This window comes from Hemitrygon akajei, chromosome 6 (assembly GCF_048418815.1).
Source record: "Hemitrygon akajei chromosome 6, sHemAka1.3, whole genome shotgun sequence".
In the NCBI taxonomy this organism is placed as follows: domain Eukaryota; kingdom Metazoa; phylum Chordata; class Chondrichthyes; order Myliobatiformes; family Dasyatidae; genus Hemitrygon; species Hemitrygon akajei.
The window spans coordinates 131,634,731-131,652,869 of record NC_133129.1 but is presented as its reverse complement, the minus strand read 5'-3'; the positions used below and the strand labels follow the sequence as shown (position 1 = coordinate 131,652,869).

Genomic DNA, 18,139 nt, shown 5'->3' with positions numbered 1-18,139 from the left:
GGAGCAGGTTCTTCTGCCCAACCCTCCATGCTGACCAAGATGCCCATCTAAGCCAGTCCCATCTGCCCAAGTTTGGGCCTGTTCACTCCAAACCTTTCCTATCCAAATTAGTTCAGTTTGAAGTCTGATGTTTTCCAGAGAAAATAAGCCTAACTTCTATTTTGATATCATGTAATTTAGACATCTGATAATGAGTATGATTTCACACCACCCCATACTTCAAAACTACCAAACAGCAACATTCACTAATTCACCTGCAACCAAACTGTAACTGAGTTATTTACTTATGTAACTGTCCTCCAGGAATGGGAGTGTGGTTCCAATCGCTCCACATTGGTTGTTTGTCAAACTTTGTGTGTGTAGTTTTTCATTGATTCTATTGCAGTTGTTTGATCAACTGTGGACGTCTACAAGAAAAGAAATAAAAAGTATTTGGTGGCATGTACGTATTTGGGTAATAAATTTACTTTGAACTTTGAATCATAATATTTCCCAGAAGTTTGTCATTAACTACTAAGAGAGAAGGTAGAGTTTGAGAGTGTGGAAGGACAGAGAGCTGGATTCTTTGTAGGGGTGTTAATGGCAGTGCTGAAGTTGGAAATACAAATCGTATTAATAGCTCAGGGGTGAACAGTTGGAAATGGACATCTAAAAGAATGACTCACCTCACACAACTTTTAAAGGAAGATGCAGAAGAAAATGAAGAGTAAGTAAGTACTAGGATTAATAAGTTAGCATCACTAGATAAGCCTGGAGCAGAGAAGAGTACCCAGACAGTGGAAAACATCCTGTATTGTCCCGGTACCGAAGAAACCACAACCAAAGGAGTTGAATGACTTCAGACCTGTTGCCTTGACGTCGCACGTGATGAAGACCATGGAGCGGCTGATAATACAGAATCTGAGGCCACAAACCAGGCACCCCAGGATCCTCTTCAGTTTGCGTATAAGGAGAAGGTGGGAGTGGAGGATGCTATCACGTATTTGATGCACAAATCACTCTCTCACCTAGAGGGGGTCAGTTGTGCTGTGAGGATTACATTCCTTGACTTCTCTAGTGCCTTTAACACCATCCAGCCCAAGATCTTAAGGCACAAACTAACGGAGATGGGAGTAGACTCTCACATGGTGGATTGGATAGTGGACTACTTGACAGATAGACCTCAGTATGTGCGGTTGGGAGACTGTAGGTCTGACACGGTGGTCAGCAGCACAGGGGCGCCGCAGGGAACCGTACTCTCTCCGGTCCTGTTCACCCTGTACACATCAGACTTCCAATATAACTCGGTCCTGCCATGTGCAGAAGTTCGCTGATGACACGGCCATAGTGGGGTGTGTCAGGAATGGACAGGAGGAGGAGTATAGGAAACTGATACAGGACTTTGTGATATGGTGCAACTCAAACTACCTGCGTCTCAATATCACCAAGACCAAGGAGATGGTGGTGGACTTTAGGAGATCTAGGCCTCATATGGAGCCAGTGATCATTAATGGAGAATGTGTGGAGCAGGTTAAGACCTACAAGTATCTGGGAGTACAGTTAGACGAGAAGCTAGACTGGACTGCCAACACAGATGCCTTGTGCAGGAAGGCACAGAGTCGACTGTACTTCCTAAGAAGGTTGGCGTCATTCAATGTCTGTAGTGAGATGCTGAAGATGTTCTATAGGTCAGTTGTGGAGAGCGCCCTCTTCTTTGTGGTGGCGTGTTGGGGAGGAAGCATTAAGAAGAGGGACGCCTCACGTCTTAATAAGCTGGTAAGGAAGGCGGGCTCTGTCGTGGGCAAAGTACTGGAGAGTTTAACATCGGTAGCTGAGCGAAGGGCGCTGAGTAGGCTACGGTCAATTATGGATAACTCTGAACATCCTCTACATAGCACCATCCAGAGACAGAGAAGCAGTTTCAGCGACAGGTTACTATCGATGCAATGCTCCTCAGACAGGATGAAGAGGTCAATACTCCCCAATGCCATTAGGCTTTACAATTCTACCACCAGGACTTAAGAACTTTTTAAAAGCTATTATTAATGCTTTTTGAGATAGTGATTTAGATGTATATCATATTTTTTTTTACTGAGTTAAGTATTGTATGTAATTAGTTTTGCTACAACAAGTGTATGGGACATTGGAAAAAAGTTGAATTTCCCCATGGGGATGAATAAAGTATCTATTTATCTATCTATCTATCTATCTATCTAAGTAGAGTATACACAAGATATACACACACGTGCACGTAAGTGGATATAAGCTAAAAAAGATCTGTGAGGCAGGTTGAGTACGTGTGCTCAGAGATTGTTTAAGGGATTGGGATAGGGCTAATCTGTGTGATTATAAAGGATATTACTGAAGTAGGCAAGATTGGGAGAATATGAAACTTTGAGAGGACAATGTACAATTAGGATAGCAAGCAATTAAATTATACTAAGAAATGTGAATGGTCAGGTAATAAATTGTACCATCAAAATGGAGTAAGAGAATATGATAGCAATTTGTGTGAAAGGATGTAAGTAAATGTGTATTTGTAAAGGTCTGAAAGGGTGCTTAGGAGGCTGCATGTGGTATTAGGAGGAATTAACACTGCACAATAAGATGGCTTATTGTGTAAGTGATTGGGAGAATAAAGTTTGTAGGACTGGGTGGAGGTGAATAAGTGAAACCTGGAATCAGTGAGAGCACATAATTAGGAAGATTTTGTTATTAAGACAGGATGGAGGTACATTCATGAGATATTGGAAAAATTTGTAAGTCTATTCAGACATGGGAGTTTGTAAATAGGGTGGTTTATGCATGTGCACCACATTAAATCAGGAGGTTGTAGGTAGGGCATGCTGAGGCACTGCTTACACCAGACATTAGAGTGTGTCATTATGTTCTGGGCTCAGGTCCTGTGTGGAGATAAACAATTCCAGGCAGGCAATCTAGTGGAATGCTGAGTGGCTGTTAAACTGTCAGTCGTACTAAGCAAGGGGGAAGAGGTTTCCACAGTTAGGCAAGAAGGCAGAACTGAGGCTGCAGTCAAATTTCCTGGAAGTTTGTATGGATTCAGTGTGTCATCTAAAGTTTTGGCAGACGTCTGTAGGTGCACAGTGAGGAGTGTCCTGATGAGGCCTGGTATGGAAACATCTATAAAAAGTGATGGATTCAGCCCAGTCCACCACAGGAAAAGCCCTCCCCATCATTGAGCACATTTACAAGGAGTGCTGCCACAGGAAAGCAGCATTCATCTTCAAGGACCCCCACCATCCATGTCATGAATAGGACATAGACCACAGAACAAAGACCATAGGTTACAGCGCATAAAGCATAGAGGACAGAGCATAGACCACAGAGCATAGCCGAGATAATAGAGCATAGAGCCTAGAACATAGACCACAGAGCAAAGACCATAGATTACAGTGCATAAAGCATAGAGGACAGAGCATAGACCACAGAGCATAGCCAAGATAACAGAGTATAGAGCATAGAACATAGACCATATATCATAGAGCATAGAAGATAGACCACAGAGCAAAGACCATAGATTACAGTGCGTAAAGCATAGAGGACAGAGCATAGATCACAGAGCATAGCCGAGATAATACAGTTTAGAGCCTAGAGCACAGACCATAGAGCAAAGAGGGTAGAGCATAGACTGTTTATTATTTATTTTTGAATTTTGGAATTACAATTGTGACCCTGACACAGTGGTGTCAAGAAACCAACCTCTCCTCACTGCCACAAAAATATAAGAGTGGTTGTGGACTACAGGAGGAATGGAGACAGGCTAGCCCCTATTGACATCAATAGATCTGAGATTGAGAGGGGAAACAGCTTTAAGTTCCTCGGCATAAACATCACCGAGGATCTCATGTGATCTGTACACAGTGCCTCTTTCATCTCAGACGGTTGACGAGGTTTGGTATGGCCCCCAAATCCTAAGAACTTTCTATAGGAGCACAATTGAGAACATCCTGACTGGCTGCATCACTGCCTGGTATGGGAACTGTATTTCCCTCAATCACAGAACTCTGCAGAGAGTGATGCGGACAGCCCAGTGCATCTGTAGAAGTGCACTTCCCACTATTCAGGACATTTACAAAGACAGGTGTTTTTAAACACCTTTTTAAAGGGCCTGAAGGATCATTGGAGACCTGAGTCACCCTAACCACAAACTGTTCCAGCTGCTACCATCTGGGAAATGGTACTGCAGCTTAAAAGCCAGGACCAACAGGCTTCAGGACAGCTTCCTCCACCTGGCCATCAGACTGCTTAATTCATGCTGACGCAACTGTATTTCTATGTTATATTAACTATCCTGTTATACATAATGTTTATTATAAATGACTATAAATTACACATTGCACATTTAGACAGAGACATAACGTAAAGATTTTTACTCCTCTTATGTGAAGGATGTAAGTAATAAAGTCAAGTCAATTCAAATCAATTCAAATATTTTTTTGTAAGGTGCTTTGGAATGTTTTGAAGGGTCATTAAATTATTAATGTTTTCATGCAAGCCTCTCTCTCCTCTTTCCTGTTAATCTTCACACACTTTCAGATCGGTTTGCCACAGTAAAGAGTGGAATGTCCGATATTCATGCCCAGTCAGGACAACCTGCAGAGTTCTGTGTGGTCCTGAATGATGAGAAAGTTGACGGAGTGTGGCTCAAGGATGGAAAACCGGTATGTGTTATGTTAGCATGTGAATAATTATGATGACTTCCAGAAAAAAAATAATTTGGAGTCTAGCTGTACCTGGTTATGTTGAATATCAATGATGACTGGATGAAAGAGGTTAGGTGAAGAATAAATGCAGAGTTTAATTCTCTCATCTATTTCTACACGTGTCCTTGTTCACTTGGGAATACCACCATGGCAGCAGACCTCTGTGTCACTTGCTTAGCAAACAGAATGTATAATTCATCCAGAATGAAATGTATTAAATCAATATCAAAATGTCAGAGTCATATCAACAAAAAAGAAGCATGACTAGCTACAGTAGATGAGAGAAGACCACTTGAGCTTGTTCTGTCTTACCTTTTATTTCTCGCCGAATTTTCTACCTGATCCACTTAACCTTTGATTTCTTTTGAGGCAAAAGTCACTCCTTGCAACCAACACCCATTGAGGGAGAAAATCCCAAAGATTCACGACACCTGATGAAGAAATTTCTCCTCATTTCAACCTTAAGGAGCCAATTCCTTATTCTGAGACTAGGCCTTTGAGTCATAGGCTATTCAGGCAGGAGAAAAATCCTCCTGACTTTATTTATGTGAATAGAATAGAGATCCCCTCCATTCATACAAGAGGTTCATCTCTCAGATTTTTCATATAGTACAATTCCTCATCATAGGAATTTAATGCACTGCCTTCTAAGTACTGTATATGTTTCCTTGGGTATAGATCAGAACTGTACATTTATGATTTGACTGAAGTGCTTAGCATTTGTTAAAAAAGCAATTCCACTCTCTTTAATTCCAATTACATTTGTGATAAAGGACAACACACAATTTGCCTTCCTAATTTCTAATTGTTCCCCTCTTAACTTTCTACAATTCTATATTTTGCCAATAATCTCCTGAGTAAATCTCATCCAGAAGTACCAAGGTAATATGTTTTCTTAAAATTACGAGAGTATTTTTTCTCTTTTTATTACAAAGTATTTGCATTCATTTACGCATTTCTTTACGTCATTGTTAATATTTGAACAGGTATATGATTACATGTAGTTCTGTTGTGATGGTCGCTTTGTGCTGAGGTTAATGTAAATTCAGTGAATTAAACAACTTGCTTGTTCTTAGTCACTTATATTCAATTAATTTCAAGAACACAGGAGTCCTTCTATTGGTTGTCTTTGGTGAGATTTGATTACTAGTTTATTTTATTTCCCTCATGAACTGGATTTAGGATGTAAATTTCTTCACAATTCCCTAATTCCAGGCAGAAACGAAAGATTATTCAAAGACTTAAATACTTCTTCACAGAGATTCTGATTCATACACAGCATTTGCCTTTGTCTCAAAGGAGGAGTGTATCTCTTTCCATCTAGCAGTAAGAGGGGTACTGGCTTGAATGTTGCCTGATGCGCTCAGTGCATCCTAAGTGTACCTTCAACCCAAGCCTACTTTCTTTTCTACATTTCGTTCAGGACTCCCAATGGGTTCAGTGCTTCAGTTTCCTATAGTAATATATATTTTTGAAAAATGTGACAACATCCAGCTGATCAACTTCCGAGAGTTCAACTCAATCCATTGTACTTCTGATTTAGCTGCTGATCTCCATCCTGACCATCACACTGGTGCAATATTCAGTTATTTCTTGTCTTTAAAGTGTAATCCCTGTATCTAGGTTGCATCACCCTAACCCGAACAGAGTACCATGCTCCATTATAGATGGGTTGCACTACAGAAATTACAATGTAGTAAGAAGGGAATGATATGCAGAAAGTGAATGCCTTCTATACTTTATATTTTTGTTTTATTTCAAAGTTCTTCTGATGAATATAAATGATCCTTTTCGCATTTTCAATATAACTTCATGTTTTATTTACTTAAAAAATAAAGCATTAATATGTAATACTTGATTTGTAGATACTTTATCCTATTCTTAATAAGTATTTGTTATGTACTCAGATAACCGACATGAAAAGCATACAGATTGTGAAGCAAGGAGCCGTGCATAAATTGATCATCAATAATGTGGATGATGATAGTGAAGGAAAATACACATTCAAAGCAAAAGGAGCAGAGAGTGAGGCTATGCTCTCTATTGCAGGTACTGTTTGAGAAATGTTGAATGTTAACCAGGCCATTAAATTTGAACAAAAACAGAAAACTCTGGAAATATCATACACATGAGAAATTCTGCAGATGCTGGGAATCCAGAACAACACACAAAATCCTGGAGAAACTCATTCCCAGCATCTATGAGAATGAATAGACAGTCAATGTTTTGGGCCAAGACCCTTCTTCAGGATTGGGAGTATCTGTGGGCAGAGAAACATTCAATATTTGGAGTCAGAGAGCTTTCATCACAAGTGTAAAGGAGACAGAAGGGGCAATATTAAAGTGAGACAAATTCTGTTGATCTTCAGTTCCATTTTTCCTTGAAACATGAGAAAACTTATCTGACTAAACTGAATGTAAAGAGCCAATTCCATATTGATAATCCGGCCTGCCTGTACTCTCCTGAAAATTGTTTCTTTCCTTGTGCTCAAACTGACAAACTGAATGAGATTAAAGCCAGAAACAAGAGAAAATCTGCAGATGCTGGAAATCCAAGCAACACACACAAAATGCTGGAGGAACTCAGCAGGCCAGGGAGAATCTATGGGGAAAAAAAGTTCAGTCAACATTTTGGGCCAATCCTTTTGAGCAGGATATCTTACTATTATAACTTTGAGATGAAAAGTCACTATTGGATAGTCGATTAGAATTTCACAATTTAATGTTGCTGTCATAAAACTATAGCCTTAGGACTTGAACTATTTTGTCTTCCTTCCATTTTTTTTAGATCCACCCATAATTGATGCTGATATACTTGCAGCACTAGCCAAGGATCCAATCACTGTGAAGGCAGGACACACAGCAACAATTAGGATCCCATTTAAAGGGAAACCTTTGCCCAAAATTACCTGGATCAAGGATGGTATTGAGGTTTTTGAAGATGAGAGGACAGAGATAGAGAAGAGTCCTACACAGACTGTATTGGTCCTAAACCACTGTGTAAGGGAGGACAGTGGGAACATCACATTAAAACTTAAGAGTGATTGTGGCTCTGCTTCAGCTAATCTGCAGCTAAATGTCATTGGTAAGTCAAAGAGCTATGGTTGTATTTTTCTAACATCATCCTTTTCTCCTCTCTGACCTACATATATCAACATCCTTCCCAACAGCCATGCGGGAATACTTTCACTGGAAGTAACACAGTATTGTAAGAAGGTGGTTCACTATCACCTTGTCAAGGTTGATTAGGATAGATAAGCGTTTTGAACTGATACCTAGAAGAAAATAAATAAACAACAATAAAAACTATTTAACATTGACAAATCAAGTTTTTGCTGTCTTCCAACAGCTTTACAATATGTTGTGCCTCTGATTCTCTTTCTTTTACCAACAAAATCATTCTGCTTTTCCGTTTTCCATTTACTTCACACAGATAGACCCAAACCTCCTCACGGAAAAGTGGAATTTCTGGAACACACTGGGAAATGTATTTCAATGAAATGGAAGGCACCACGCGATAATGGGGGCAAACCCATCACAAGCTTTGTCATTGAAAGGAAACTCGTTGGAAAGAAATCATGGATCAAGATTGGAGAAGTTAATGGTGACACCACAAACTTCTCCACCAATAAGGTTGATGAAGGAAAGGCATACCAGTTCCGAATCCGGGCAATAAACTCCGAAGGGGTGAGTGATCCCCTGGATTCCGATGAGGTCTTTGCTGGTGAACCAATTGGTAAGTCCGCACATTCAGTTTGAATTCCACAATTAATAACACAGTACAGATTGTAGAAGTAAAAATGTTAAACATAAGACTATTGTCACATTGTTTTCTCTGTATGAAAGTTTCAAAGAAATCCTAGCCACAATATTTTTAAATTATTAAATTTGAACAACAGATATATGGACAAATCTATATAAAGATTAATCTATAACCATGTTTTTTCATCAGTTCTGCATTTACCCAATTAATATACTTAATATTTTGCTATACAAATACATAAAGGAAATGTTCAATGCACTGAAGGAGTAATAATTGTAACAATGGAATCAGAATTCCAGTTGGAAGAAAACAATTATTACCCAAATCTGCTCAACAGCAACTTCCAATACAGAAGAATCCTGAACTTTAAATAAATAGCTCATCTGTTCATGAACTAGCCACTTTTCACTTAAAAACATTACCGGATAACACTACTCAAAATTATTTTTCCTGTCTGGATTACTAGTCCACTGGATATTTTCACTAATGCGTTTTTTTTTCTTTCAAGACAATTTAATTTCAAGGGATGCCAAAATACCAGACATCACTCATGAAAATTTTCCCTAGTTCCTTTTCCTTTACATATTAAAACAAAAAATGTAAATACAAACAACATTCAAGAATATCCTTCCTACTAACACTGCAGTTGCTTGAAAGGAAGGTCTTCCAAGCAAATCCAGATAGGGTGCCCGGCCAAGTACTGAAGACCTGCGCTAGTCATTTAGCTGAAGTGCTCACTTTAGCAGTCTGAGGTACCCAACTGCTTCCAGCAGTCTTCACTTATGCGGTGCCTTAAGAAGAACATGGTAACCTGCTTCAATGACTTGCTTCAGTAGCACTTGGAACTTTGATTTTAACAGATCATTTTATTATTGTCATGTGTACAGTGTACACCGACATACAGTGAAACATATGTCAGTGATAATACACCTACCTGATTCTGATAGAGTTACAGAGAAAATGTAGTGCAGTTAAACAAATACAGTGCAGGAGCATTGGCAATGTAGATTGGGAGGTTAAGGATTCAACCAAGAGGCTCATTCAATAGTTTGATAATAGCAAGATGAAAACTGTCCTTGATTCCATGGTATGCTTGTGTTTTCAAGCTTCTGACTCTCCTGTCCCACCAGAGAAGGGGAGTAAGAGGATGATCAGGGTGAGAGGCACCCTTGACTATGTTGGTTGTTTTCTTGATGGAGCAGGAAGTGAAGCTGAAGTCAATGAAGGGGTTTGCTTGGTATTTGGGCTGCATTCACAACTCCCTGTAAGTTTCTGCAGACTTGGGAAGAGTAGATGCCGTAGCAAGCCGTGATGCATCCATAAAGGACGTTTTCTATGGTGCGTCTGTAAAAATTAATAAGGGTAATTGGGGACATGCTGAAGAAGTAGGGATGTTGGTGTGCTTTCTTGGCCATAGAGTTAATGTGGCTGGGTCAGGGCAAATTGTTGATGAAATTTCCATCAGGGATTCGAAGGTCTCAACCATCTCCATCTTAGCACTATTAATACAGATCAATTGAGTTTTATTAATTTTCAATGGCAGTTGAAATTTGGCTGGCAGAATTTCATAAGTAAAATAAAATTAGAATTATCCTCCTCTATTTCAGTGTATATCTGCTCTGCTAACCCTGATACTAGCCCATTCCTGAGCTGATGAAGATAATCTAGCTGGAAAGATTGAATTAGTAGATACACCAAGTAAGGAGAGAAATTTTAAAAAGAGGTAAAACTGGGGAAATGTTCATAAGTTAATTAAGCATTCATCTATTACTATAAATTTGATTTCACTTTTTCTCTTGTCATCTTTAGAGACAGGTCTCTTTCCTAATCAGGTCCTTTTCCATCATAAAATTCTGCAGCGTCATTATCCTGTTGAGCTTACAGTGATTAAATCATTTTACAACAAATGTTTATTTTTCCATTATATTCTCAGAGTCACCTGGAATGCCATCTCAACCGCAGGTTACAGATGTTTCCAAGGATGTCATCACCATTGCATGGACACCACCAGCACAGGATGGAGGTGCCCCGGTGCTTGGGTATATTGTGGAGAGAAGGAAGAAGGGCAGTAATCATTGGATTCCTGCCACAAAGGAGCCAATTCAAGGTTCACTTCTGACTGCATTATTTATTTTGTAGATTTTCCCTTTGTCAGGAAGATAATGGTCAGTTTCTTGTGGTTCAGTTCATAGATCATTTTCTATGCAAAAGATCCCTCATTTAAAATATATTGAATAAAGGCAAAGGTGCACTCTCTTCAGGATACTGTCCTCTTTGGAGTAAGGCCAAAAACATTGGGCACAGGATGTGAATGTGACTGGTATTTCCTCTTTCAATGACCTGAATTAAGAACTTTTCCTGTCACATAGAAGTAATGAAGTCTAAGTGTCAGAGTGCTTTCCTTTCTTCTGATGATGCAGACATCAGTCACAACTTTAAGGTTTCTGCTTCCTCGTTCTTCACTGACCTATTGAAAACCCCTTACAATTCCTCTTGTTGGAGGGTGCAATAGTTTTGATTAGCAAATTGCACCTACCCTTGTTCATTATAAATGTGTAGTACCTTTCAGGGAGAAACACCTTGATTCAATATGGATATAGTTCTGAAGTTCTTTTAAGGAATGTGGGTCTTTATTTTTGAGTGTCCTTAACACTCATCTTTTTTCACAGTTTTATCACTCTAATGAAGAAAATTACATTTATTCTTTCCTTGGAGGAACTCGGTAGTCCAGATGAAGGGTTTCAAAATTTCCCTCCAAAGGTGCTGTCTAACCCATTGAGTTCCTCTATGTTTAATGTGTTGGTTCACATTCCAGCATCTGCAGTGTCTTGTGCCTGTACCTTCTTCCCCAAATGTAAATAACGTAAGAACGCAATGAATAAAGTAGCTAAGGACAGATACCAAGAAATTCATCACCTGTCACTTGTGAGCAACACATTGTACTACTTTTCTGGATTTTGTTTTGGAAAACGTTAATGTGATCACAATCTCCTTAACATTGTTAATCTGTGAAAATTAACCAGCACTAATTTTAGTCTGAGGTCCAACTCTTAGAGCAAGGCTGGCTTCCAGAATAGCCTCACTGCTACAAATGGTTGAACGACAGCTGGAGCGCAGTGCAGAGTAACAGCTGCTCAGGAGATGCTGCAGTAACAGGCGTGGACCTCGAGATTCACAATGCTGACCTAGAAAGAGTAATCACCCCGTGAGAAACAGGGATCACTGCAAACTAAAATTAAGTTGAAAGAAGTTAAATCAATGGATGAGACTTTTGCAGAAATAAAAATATACAGTTAATTCCTCATTTCCCCGAATATTCCACAAATCCCACAAATCCCTTCATTCCCTTAATATGTAGAAACCTATCCATCTCATGTTCATATCACTTCAATGATCAATCCTCTATAACCCTCGAGGTAGAGTAATCACTGTGCTGAAATAATATGTTTGTGTGCAGACAGACAGGTAGACAGACAAATGCAGGAAACACAAACACATACATGCACATAGTCACATGGTGCATATACCTGCTTGAAAGCCAGAATTTAAGCAGCAAGACTTGACATCCCGACCATTTTCTGTTTTTATTCAGATTTCTATCACCTCTAGTATTATGCTTTTACAATATTTCTTTACAGTTCTCTAACATATGGTATATAGGCTATTTCCAATACTCTCATATACTATATCTCTACTTCACATGCTGCTGTTCCAATACTTACATATCTCTCACGCATTTACTACTACTCAACCACATTAGCTATTTCAATCATGCATGTGCAAACACAGTAGTATTCCCTCCTGTTTAATGGAGAAGGGTATTTGTAATGGACATCAACAACAGCAAATTGCAAAGAGACATTTTTTTAAAATTTTATTCAAAGATACAGTATGATAACAGGTCTCAAGGCCCAACGAGCCTGTGCTGCCCAAGTACATGCATGTGACCAATTAACATACTAACCTGTACATCTTTGGATGTGAGCATCTAGAGGAATCCCATGCTGTACAAACTCCATAAGGACAGTGGAGAAATTGAACCTGGGTCTCTGGCACTGTAATAGCATTATGCTAACCACTATATTACCTCGGGACAGAACGTCCAAGCCATGATGAGCTCAATAGCCATGGGAGGACTGGAAATCCTTTATCAACAAACTGTAGTGCATCATCAGTTGCAAGGCCTTAGGCATAGTTCACCAACCGAGTGAATGATACGTGGTTGTGCCAGCTCTTGTGAGACAGTTAATCAGATTAGCTCAACTCCTCTAAATTTGGCAGGATTTCATTCAGATCCCAGCAGTCAGACTCATTGCTGGATCAACAAATTAAACCTGAACAGTGGTTAAAAGAATTTAAAACCCTACTTTGATGTTCGTCAACTGCTGTAGAGTCATTCAGTCATTCCCAGACGTAAGTGATGTGAAAGTTGTTTAGGTAGTGGAGATACAGGTAAATTGTAATAAAATTGATAGAAAACATCATGTGATTTCCATTTAAAGTTGTCTTATATTGATACGGGATTGTGGTAATTTGACGTTTCAAATTTACGGGGAAACAATATCTGGTGATGTTAGGTAAGGGAATGTACATTTGCAAGTGAGTGGCAGGTTAATTTCTGAAGTTACCAGCGCTAACTTTATTTGCTACCATCTATTGCCATCCATTTCCTCCTTGTCCTGCTGGTCAGCAGCTCTCAGGGGCTGTGTTCTTTCGGTGACAAGGCTCTGCTGCATGTTACATGTGATAACAGGGCACAAGATCCCCTGAATATTGTGCAAGCTGTACTCCAGATCTACAATGGAACCTAAATCTTACTGTGAGGATCCCAGGAGCACTCTCCGCTGATGTGTAGGCAGCTTTATTGCATAGTACCATGTGACTTGATGCACAAATTGAGGTGATGAGGTATTTTGTAAGATTAAATTTTTCAAATTGATTTGAAATATACAAGTTATGACCCCTGTTTTGAGGTAAGTGACTGAACTATTCTACTGATGTTGAAGTTGGAGAAAAAAAAGCTTTGTGGAATCTCTTGGCTGTGACTTGGAAGCACTGTCTCTAAATCCTACATCCTTCCCAGTAAAACTATATATATTTCTCATCCAGACACCAAGTTCACTGCTGATGGATTGCTGGAGGATATGGAGTATGAGTTCCGTGTTACAGCAATTAACCGTGCTGGAGTTGGTCAGCCCAGCACCGCATCCAACTCAGTGGTGGCCAAAGACCCCATCCGTGAGTAACAAGAACCTTATCTTGTTTACATAGCCTATCTTAAATCGCTTCTATACTTGGTGTCAAGCAACTAGTGAAGTTTTGCAAGCAGTACAAAAGTTTCAGCATCTGATAACTTTCTAAATGATCTCCAGATTTTTTAAGCTAAATTCAAATTCTTAAACTTGCATGGAAATTATTTAGGCTCCTGTGATAATGATCCAACCCAATATTCAAAACATTACAATCCCCTTGATTTTAAGCAAATTGTTTTCAACTAACTGAACTCCAACATGGATTCAAACTAATGGATATTTCAAAACCAAGATTCAAGGTTGCTTAATATCATTTTCAGTATGAGAGTGTAAAAGAGAATAACTTTAAAAAACACAATAGATATAAATAGCAACACACGCAAAATGCTGGAGGAACTCAGCAGGCCAGGCAGCGTCTATGGAAAAAGTACAGTCAACGTTTCAGGCCGAAACCCTCTGGCAGGACTGGAGAAAAAAGCTGAGGACTAGGTTTAAAAGGTGGGGGGAGGGGAGAGAGAACCACCAGGTGATAGGTGAAACCTGGAGGGGGAGGGATGAAGTAGAGAGCTGGGAAGTTGATTGATAAGATGAGGTGAGAGAGGGAAAAGGGGATGGGAAATGTGGAAGGAGGGGTGGGGGATAGGTGCCATTACCGGAAGTTTGAGAAATCGATGTTCATACCATCAGATTGGAGGCTACCTAAACGGAATATAAGGTATTGTTCCTCCACCCTAAGTATGGCCTTATCATGACAGTGGAGGAGGCAGTGGATGGACATATCGGAATGGGAAGCGGAAGTAAAATGGGTGGCCACTGGGAGATCCCAATTGTTCCGGCGGACGGAGCATAGATGGTCTGCAAAGTGGTCCCCCGATCTATGTCGGGCCTCACTGATGTTCAAGAGGCTGCACTGGGAGCACCGAACACTGTAAGTGACCCCAACAGATTCACAGGTGAAGTGTTGCCTCACCTGGAAGAACTGTTTAGGGCCCTGGATGGTAGTGAGGGAGGAGATGTAGTGGCTGGTTTCCCACTTGTTCCACTTACAAGGATAAGTGCGAGAAGGGAGATCAGTGGAGAGGGATGAATGGACAAGGGAGTTGTTTAGGGAGCGATCCCTGGGGAAAGCAAAAAGTGTGGTGGGGGAGGGATAGATGGGCTCGGGATTCCGTTGAAGGTGGCAGAAGTTTTGGAGAATTATGTGCTGGCCACGGATGGTGGTGGGGTGGTAGGTGAGGACAAAAGGAACCCTATCTCTGGTAGGGTTGCAGCAGCATGTGGTGAGGGCAGATGTGCGTGAAATGGAAGCAATGCAGTTAAGGGCAGTGTTAATGCTGGAGTAAGAGAAGCCCCTTTCTTTGTAAAAGGAGGACATCTCCTTTGGTCTAGAATGAAAAGACTCATCCTGAGAGAAGAGGAGGAAATGGAGGAATGAGAGAAGGAGATGACGTTTTTACAGGTAGTAGGGTGGGACCAGGTATAGTCTAGGTAGCTGTGAGAGTCCATGAGTTTGTATTAGACAGCGGTGGGTAAGCTGTCTCCGGATAGAGACAGTGAGATCGAGAAAAGGAAGGGAGATGCCAGAAATGGACCAAGGGAATTTGAGTGCAGGGTGGAAGTTGAAGGCACAGGTGCAGGAAGCAGCACCAATGTAGTCATCGATGCAGTATAGGAAAAGTACAGGAATGTCACCAGTGTAGGCTTGGAACATAGACTGTTACACATAGCCGACAAATAGGCAGGCATTGCTGGGACCCATGTGAGTTCACCAATCCATAGATATAAATACTTACAATTGCTTATATACACAGATTGATGATAAGTGCATCCAATTATGCTAGGTGTAGAGGTGTTGCTACATAAAGTGACTGACTGGAAATGACAAGGTAGTGGTGCTGGGACGTGTGGAGGAGTGGGTTAGTGGGTGGCATGATGTAACTGTTTTTGAGTCTGGCAGTACAGGCATGGATATTACTGATGAGAGTGGGACAAACAGTGGTTGGGATCCTTCGTGATATGGTTGGCCTCTTTCTGGCACCTTTCTGTATATATGTCCTTGATAGTAGGTTGGCTGGTCCTGGTGATATATTGGGCAATTTTGACTACCCATTCTAAAGCCTTCCTGTCTGCTACAGTACAATTTCCACATCGTGCAGTGATGCAGCATGTTAAGATGCTCTCTGCTGCACGTCTGAGAAGGTTGTTGAGTATTGATGTGCATAATCCAGCTCTCTTTAGCCTCCTCACAATGTAGAGGCACAGGTGAGCTTTCTTGATTGTGCAGCATGTGTTCTGGGACAACGAGATGTTGTGATAGACATTCACTCCCAGGAGTTTGAAACTGATTCTAGTTTCTACTGCTGTGCTGCTGATGTAAAGAGTGGAATGAGTCCAAGTTCTCCAGGAGTGCTTAACTATTTCTTTTCTCTTATTGAGGAAAAGGTTATCTGATGGCGCCAAGCTTCGAGGTCTTCCACCCCCTCTCTATAGGCCATCATCACTGATGGTGATGAACCTCACCACTTTTGTGTCATCAGCAAATGTGATTGCTCAGATGTTTGGCTGATTTTAATTTTAAATCAAAGTAAAATATACAATGAGAATTAAAAATCAGTCTGGCTCAGGGAGGAGAATCTTTATGTGTATCTGGACTGGGCAATGCATCGCCACCATTACTAAACATCACTTGATATCAGATCCTAAATACAATAAGTACAGGTTGTGCAGTTTCCTCACGTTAATCAGTAAGTCTTCATGGTCGTGCAGAGTAATGTAAATGTGTAACCATTTTAATTCCTATCTTCATTCCTGTGCCAACGTGTCTGACCATGGCCTCCTCTTTTGCCACGATGAGGCCACTCTCAGGGTGGAGGAGCAACACTTCATGTCCCATCTTGGTTGCCTCCAAACTGGTAGCATGAGAATTGGTTTTTCCTTCCTGTAATTTTTTCCCCTCCTTCTCCCTTCTTCTTCTATTCCCCGCTCTGGCCTCTCATCTCTTCACCTGCCTATCATCTTTCCCAGTGCCTTTCCTTCTTCCCTTTCACCCATGGTCCACTCTCCTCTCCTGTCAAGGAGAATCACTCACTTCTCTAGAGGCTGCCTGACCTGCTGAGCTCCTCCAGCATTTTGTGTGTGTTGCTAGTGTAAATGTGTGCCGTTACAATACCAGGCCCATTGCCTTGCAAGCACTTCATGATGGATTCGCAGCCAGAAAGCGTAATTCAGGCTTCGGCCTCCCTCAAATTACAGCTCATTATTACAGAGATTTCAAAGGCGTAATGCTTCAGAATAATAGTAATTGTGAGAGTAACAGGTTTTTCAGTGCACCTGAACAATGCTAATATGGAAAACATTTTGTTGTGAATTGAATGCTTTCATGTTGAGTTGATGCAGAGTAACAATCGATAATAATTTTGACTTTGTCACTCAGGGGCTCCGGGAAAGGTGAAGGATATTAAGGTGACAGATTCTACCAACTCAAGCATCTCCCTAACCTGGGACAAACCAGAGTTGGGTGATGAGCCTCAGGGATATATCTTGGAAATGAGAGCTGATGATGCTAAAGAATGGACAAAGTGCAGTAAGATCCCCATTACCAGCACGAATTACACAGTGGGAGGCCTGCAGGAGCGAGGCAAATATTTCTTCAGAATCAGAGCAGTAAATGAAGGAGGTGTGGGAGAACCTACCGAACTTAACAAGGGCATATATGCCATGCCACCACCAGGTAAAAAAATATTTATTTATTTAACTTTGCTGAAAAAACTATTTCTTAGAGGTATATGGCTCTAAGCAAAAACTGGAGAAGTCTTGCATTTTACCTGTTCCCAATCTTAGATTTTGTGTTGAATGTACTTTGTATTTTATCACCCTTATTAAATTTTGCTTTGTATGTTTCCCAGAAGTTTGTTTTAGAATATTTACATTAATATTAATATTTAGAATATTAATGTCAATTTCAAAATGAAAAGTTAAAACAATAGTGTGAGACTCTATAAATTTATAACTAAATAAGAATGTTTTGAGCATCCAGTCCTAATGATGCCCACTGAAGTGCAGAAGCCTCTCAATCTCACCAGCGACTATGATGACACCCTTTATTCATGATAATCAGGCACAACATAGTGAAAGAATAGCCAGCCACCCACAAGAGTTAGCAGTAACCTGCCTGAGGCTACTAATGTTTAACTAGGCCTCTCCCAGGCACAGACTGGAGAGTGAGTATTGATCCTGCCTGTTTCCTAAATTAGGTTTTGTGTTAAAACTACTTTTTCACCCTTATTAGATTTTTCCTTACATGCTTTCCAGAACAAGTTCTTATACAGAATATGAACTTCAATTTGAGTTAGTTTTTCAAGAAATGCTAAGAGTCTGACGCAATTTCCTAAGGATTATGGTTGAAAAGTACGGTGCAACATT

General features: G+C 40.4%; 1 protein-coding gene across 1 annotated transcript in view; it reads left to right on the top strand.

Annotated features, from left to right (window-relative positions):
• Positions 1 to 18,139, top strand: part of LOC140729476 (immunoglobulin superfamily member 22-like) — a 70,736-nt gene that overhangs the window by 32,500 nt on the left and 20,097 nt on the right. The window contains exons 12-18 of the mRNA XM_073049255.1: positions 4,537 to 4,661; positions 6,611 to 6,752; positions 7,491 to 7,787; positions 8,136 to 8,438; positions 10,399 to 10,572; positions 13,575 to 13,703; positions 17,151 to 17,447. Of these exons, the coding sequence (XP_072905356.1) occupies positions 4,537 to 4,661; positions 6,611 to 6,752; positions 7,491 to 7,787; positions 8,136 to 8,438; positions 10,399 to 10,572; positions 13,575 to 13,703; positions 17,151 to 17,447 (1,467 nt within the window). The remainder of the gene's footprint in view (positions 1 to 4,536; positions 4,662 to 6,610; positions 6,753 to 7,490; positions 7,788 to 8,135; positions 8,439 to 10,398; positions 10,573 to 13,574; positions 13,704 to 17,150; positions 17,448 to 18,139) is intronic.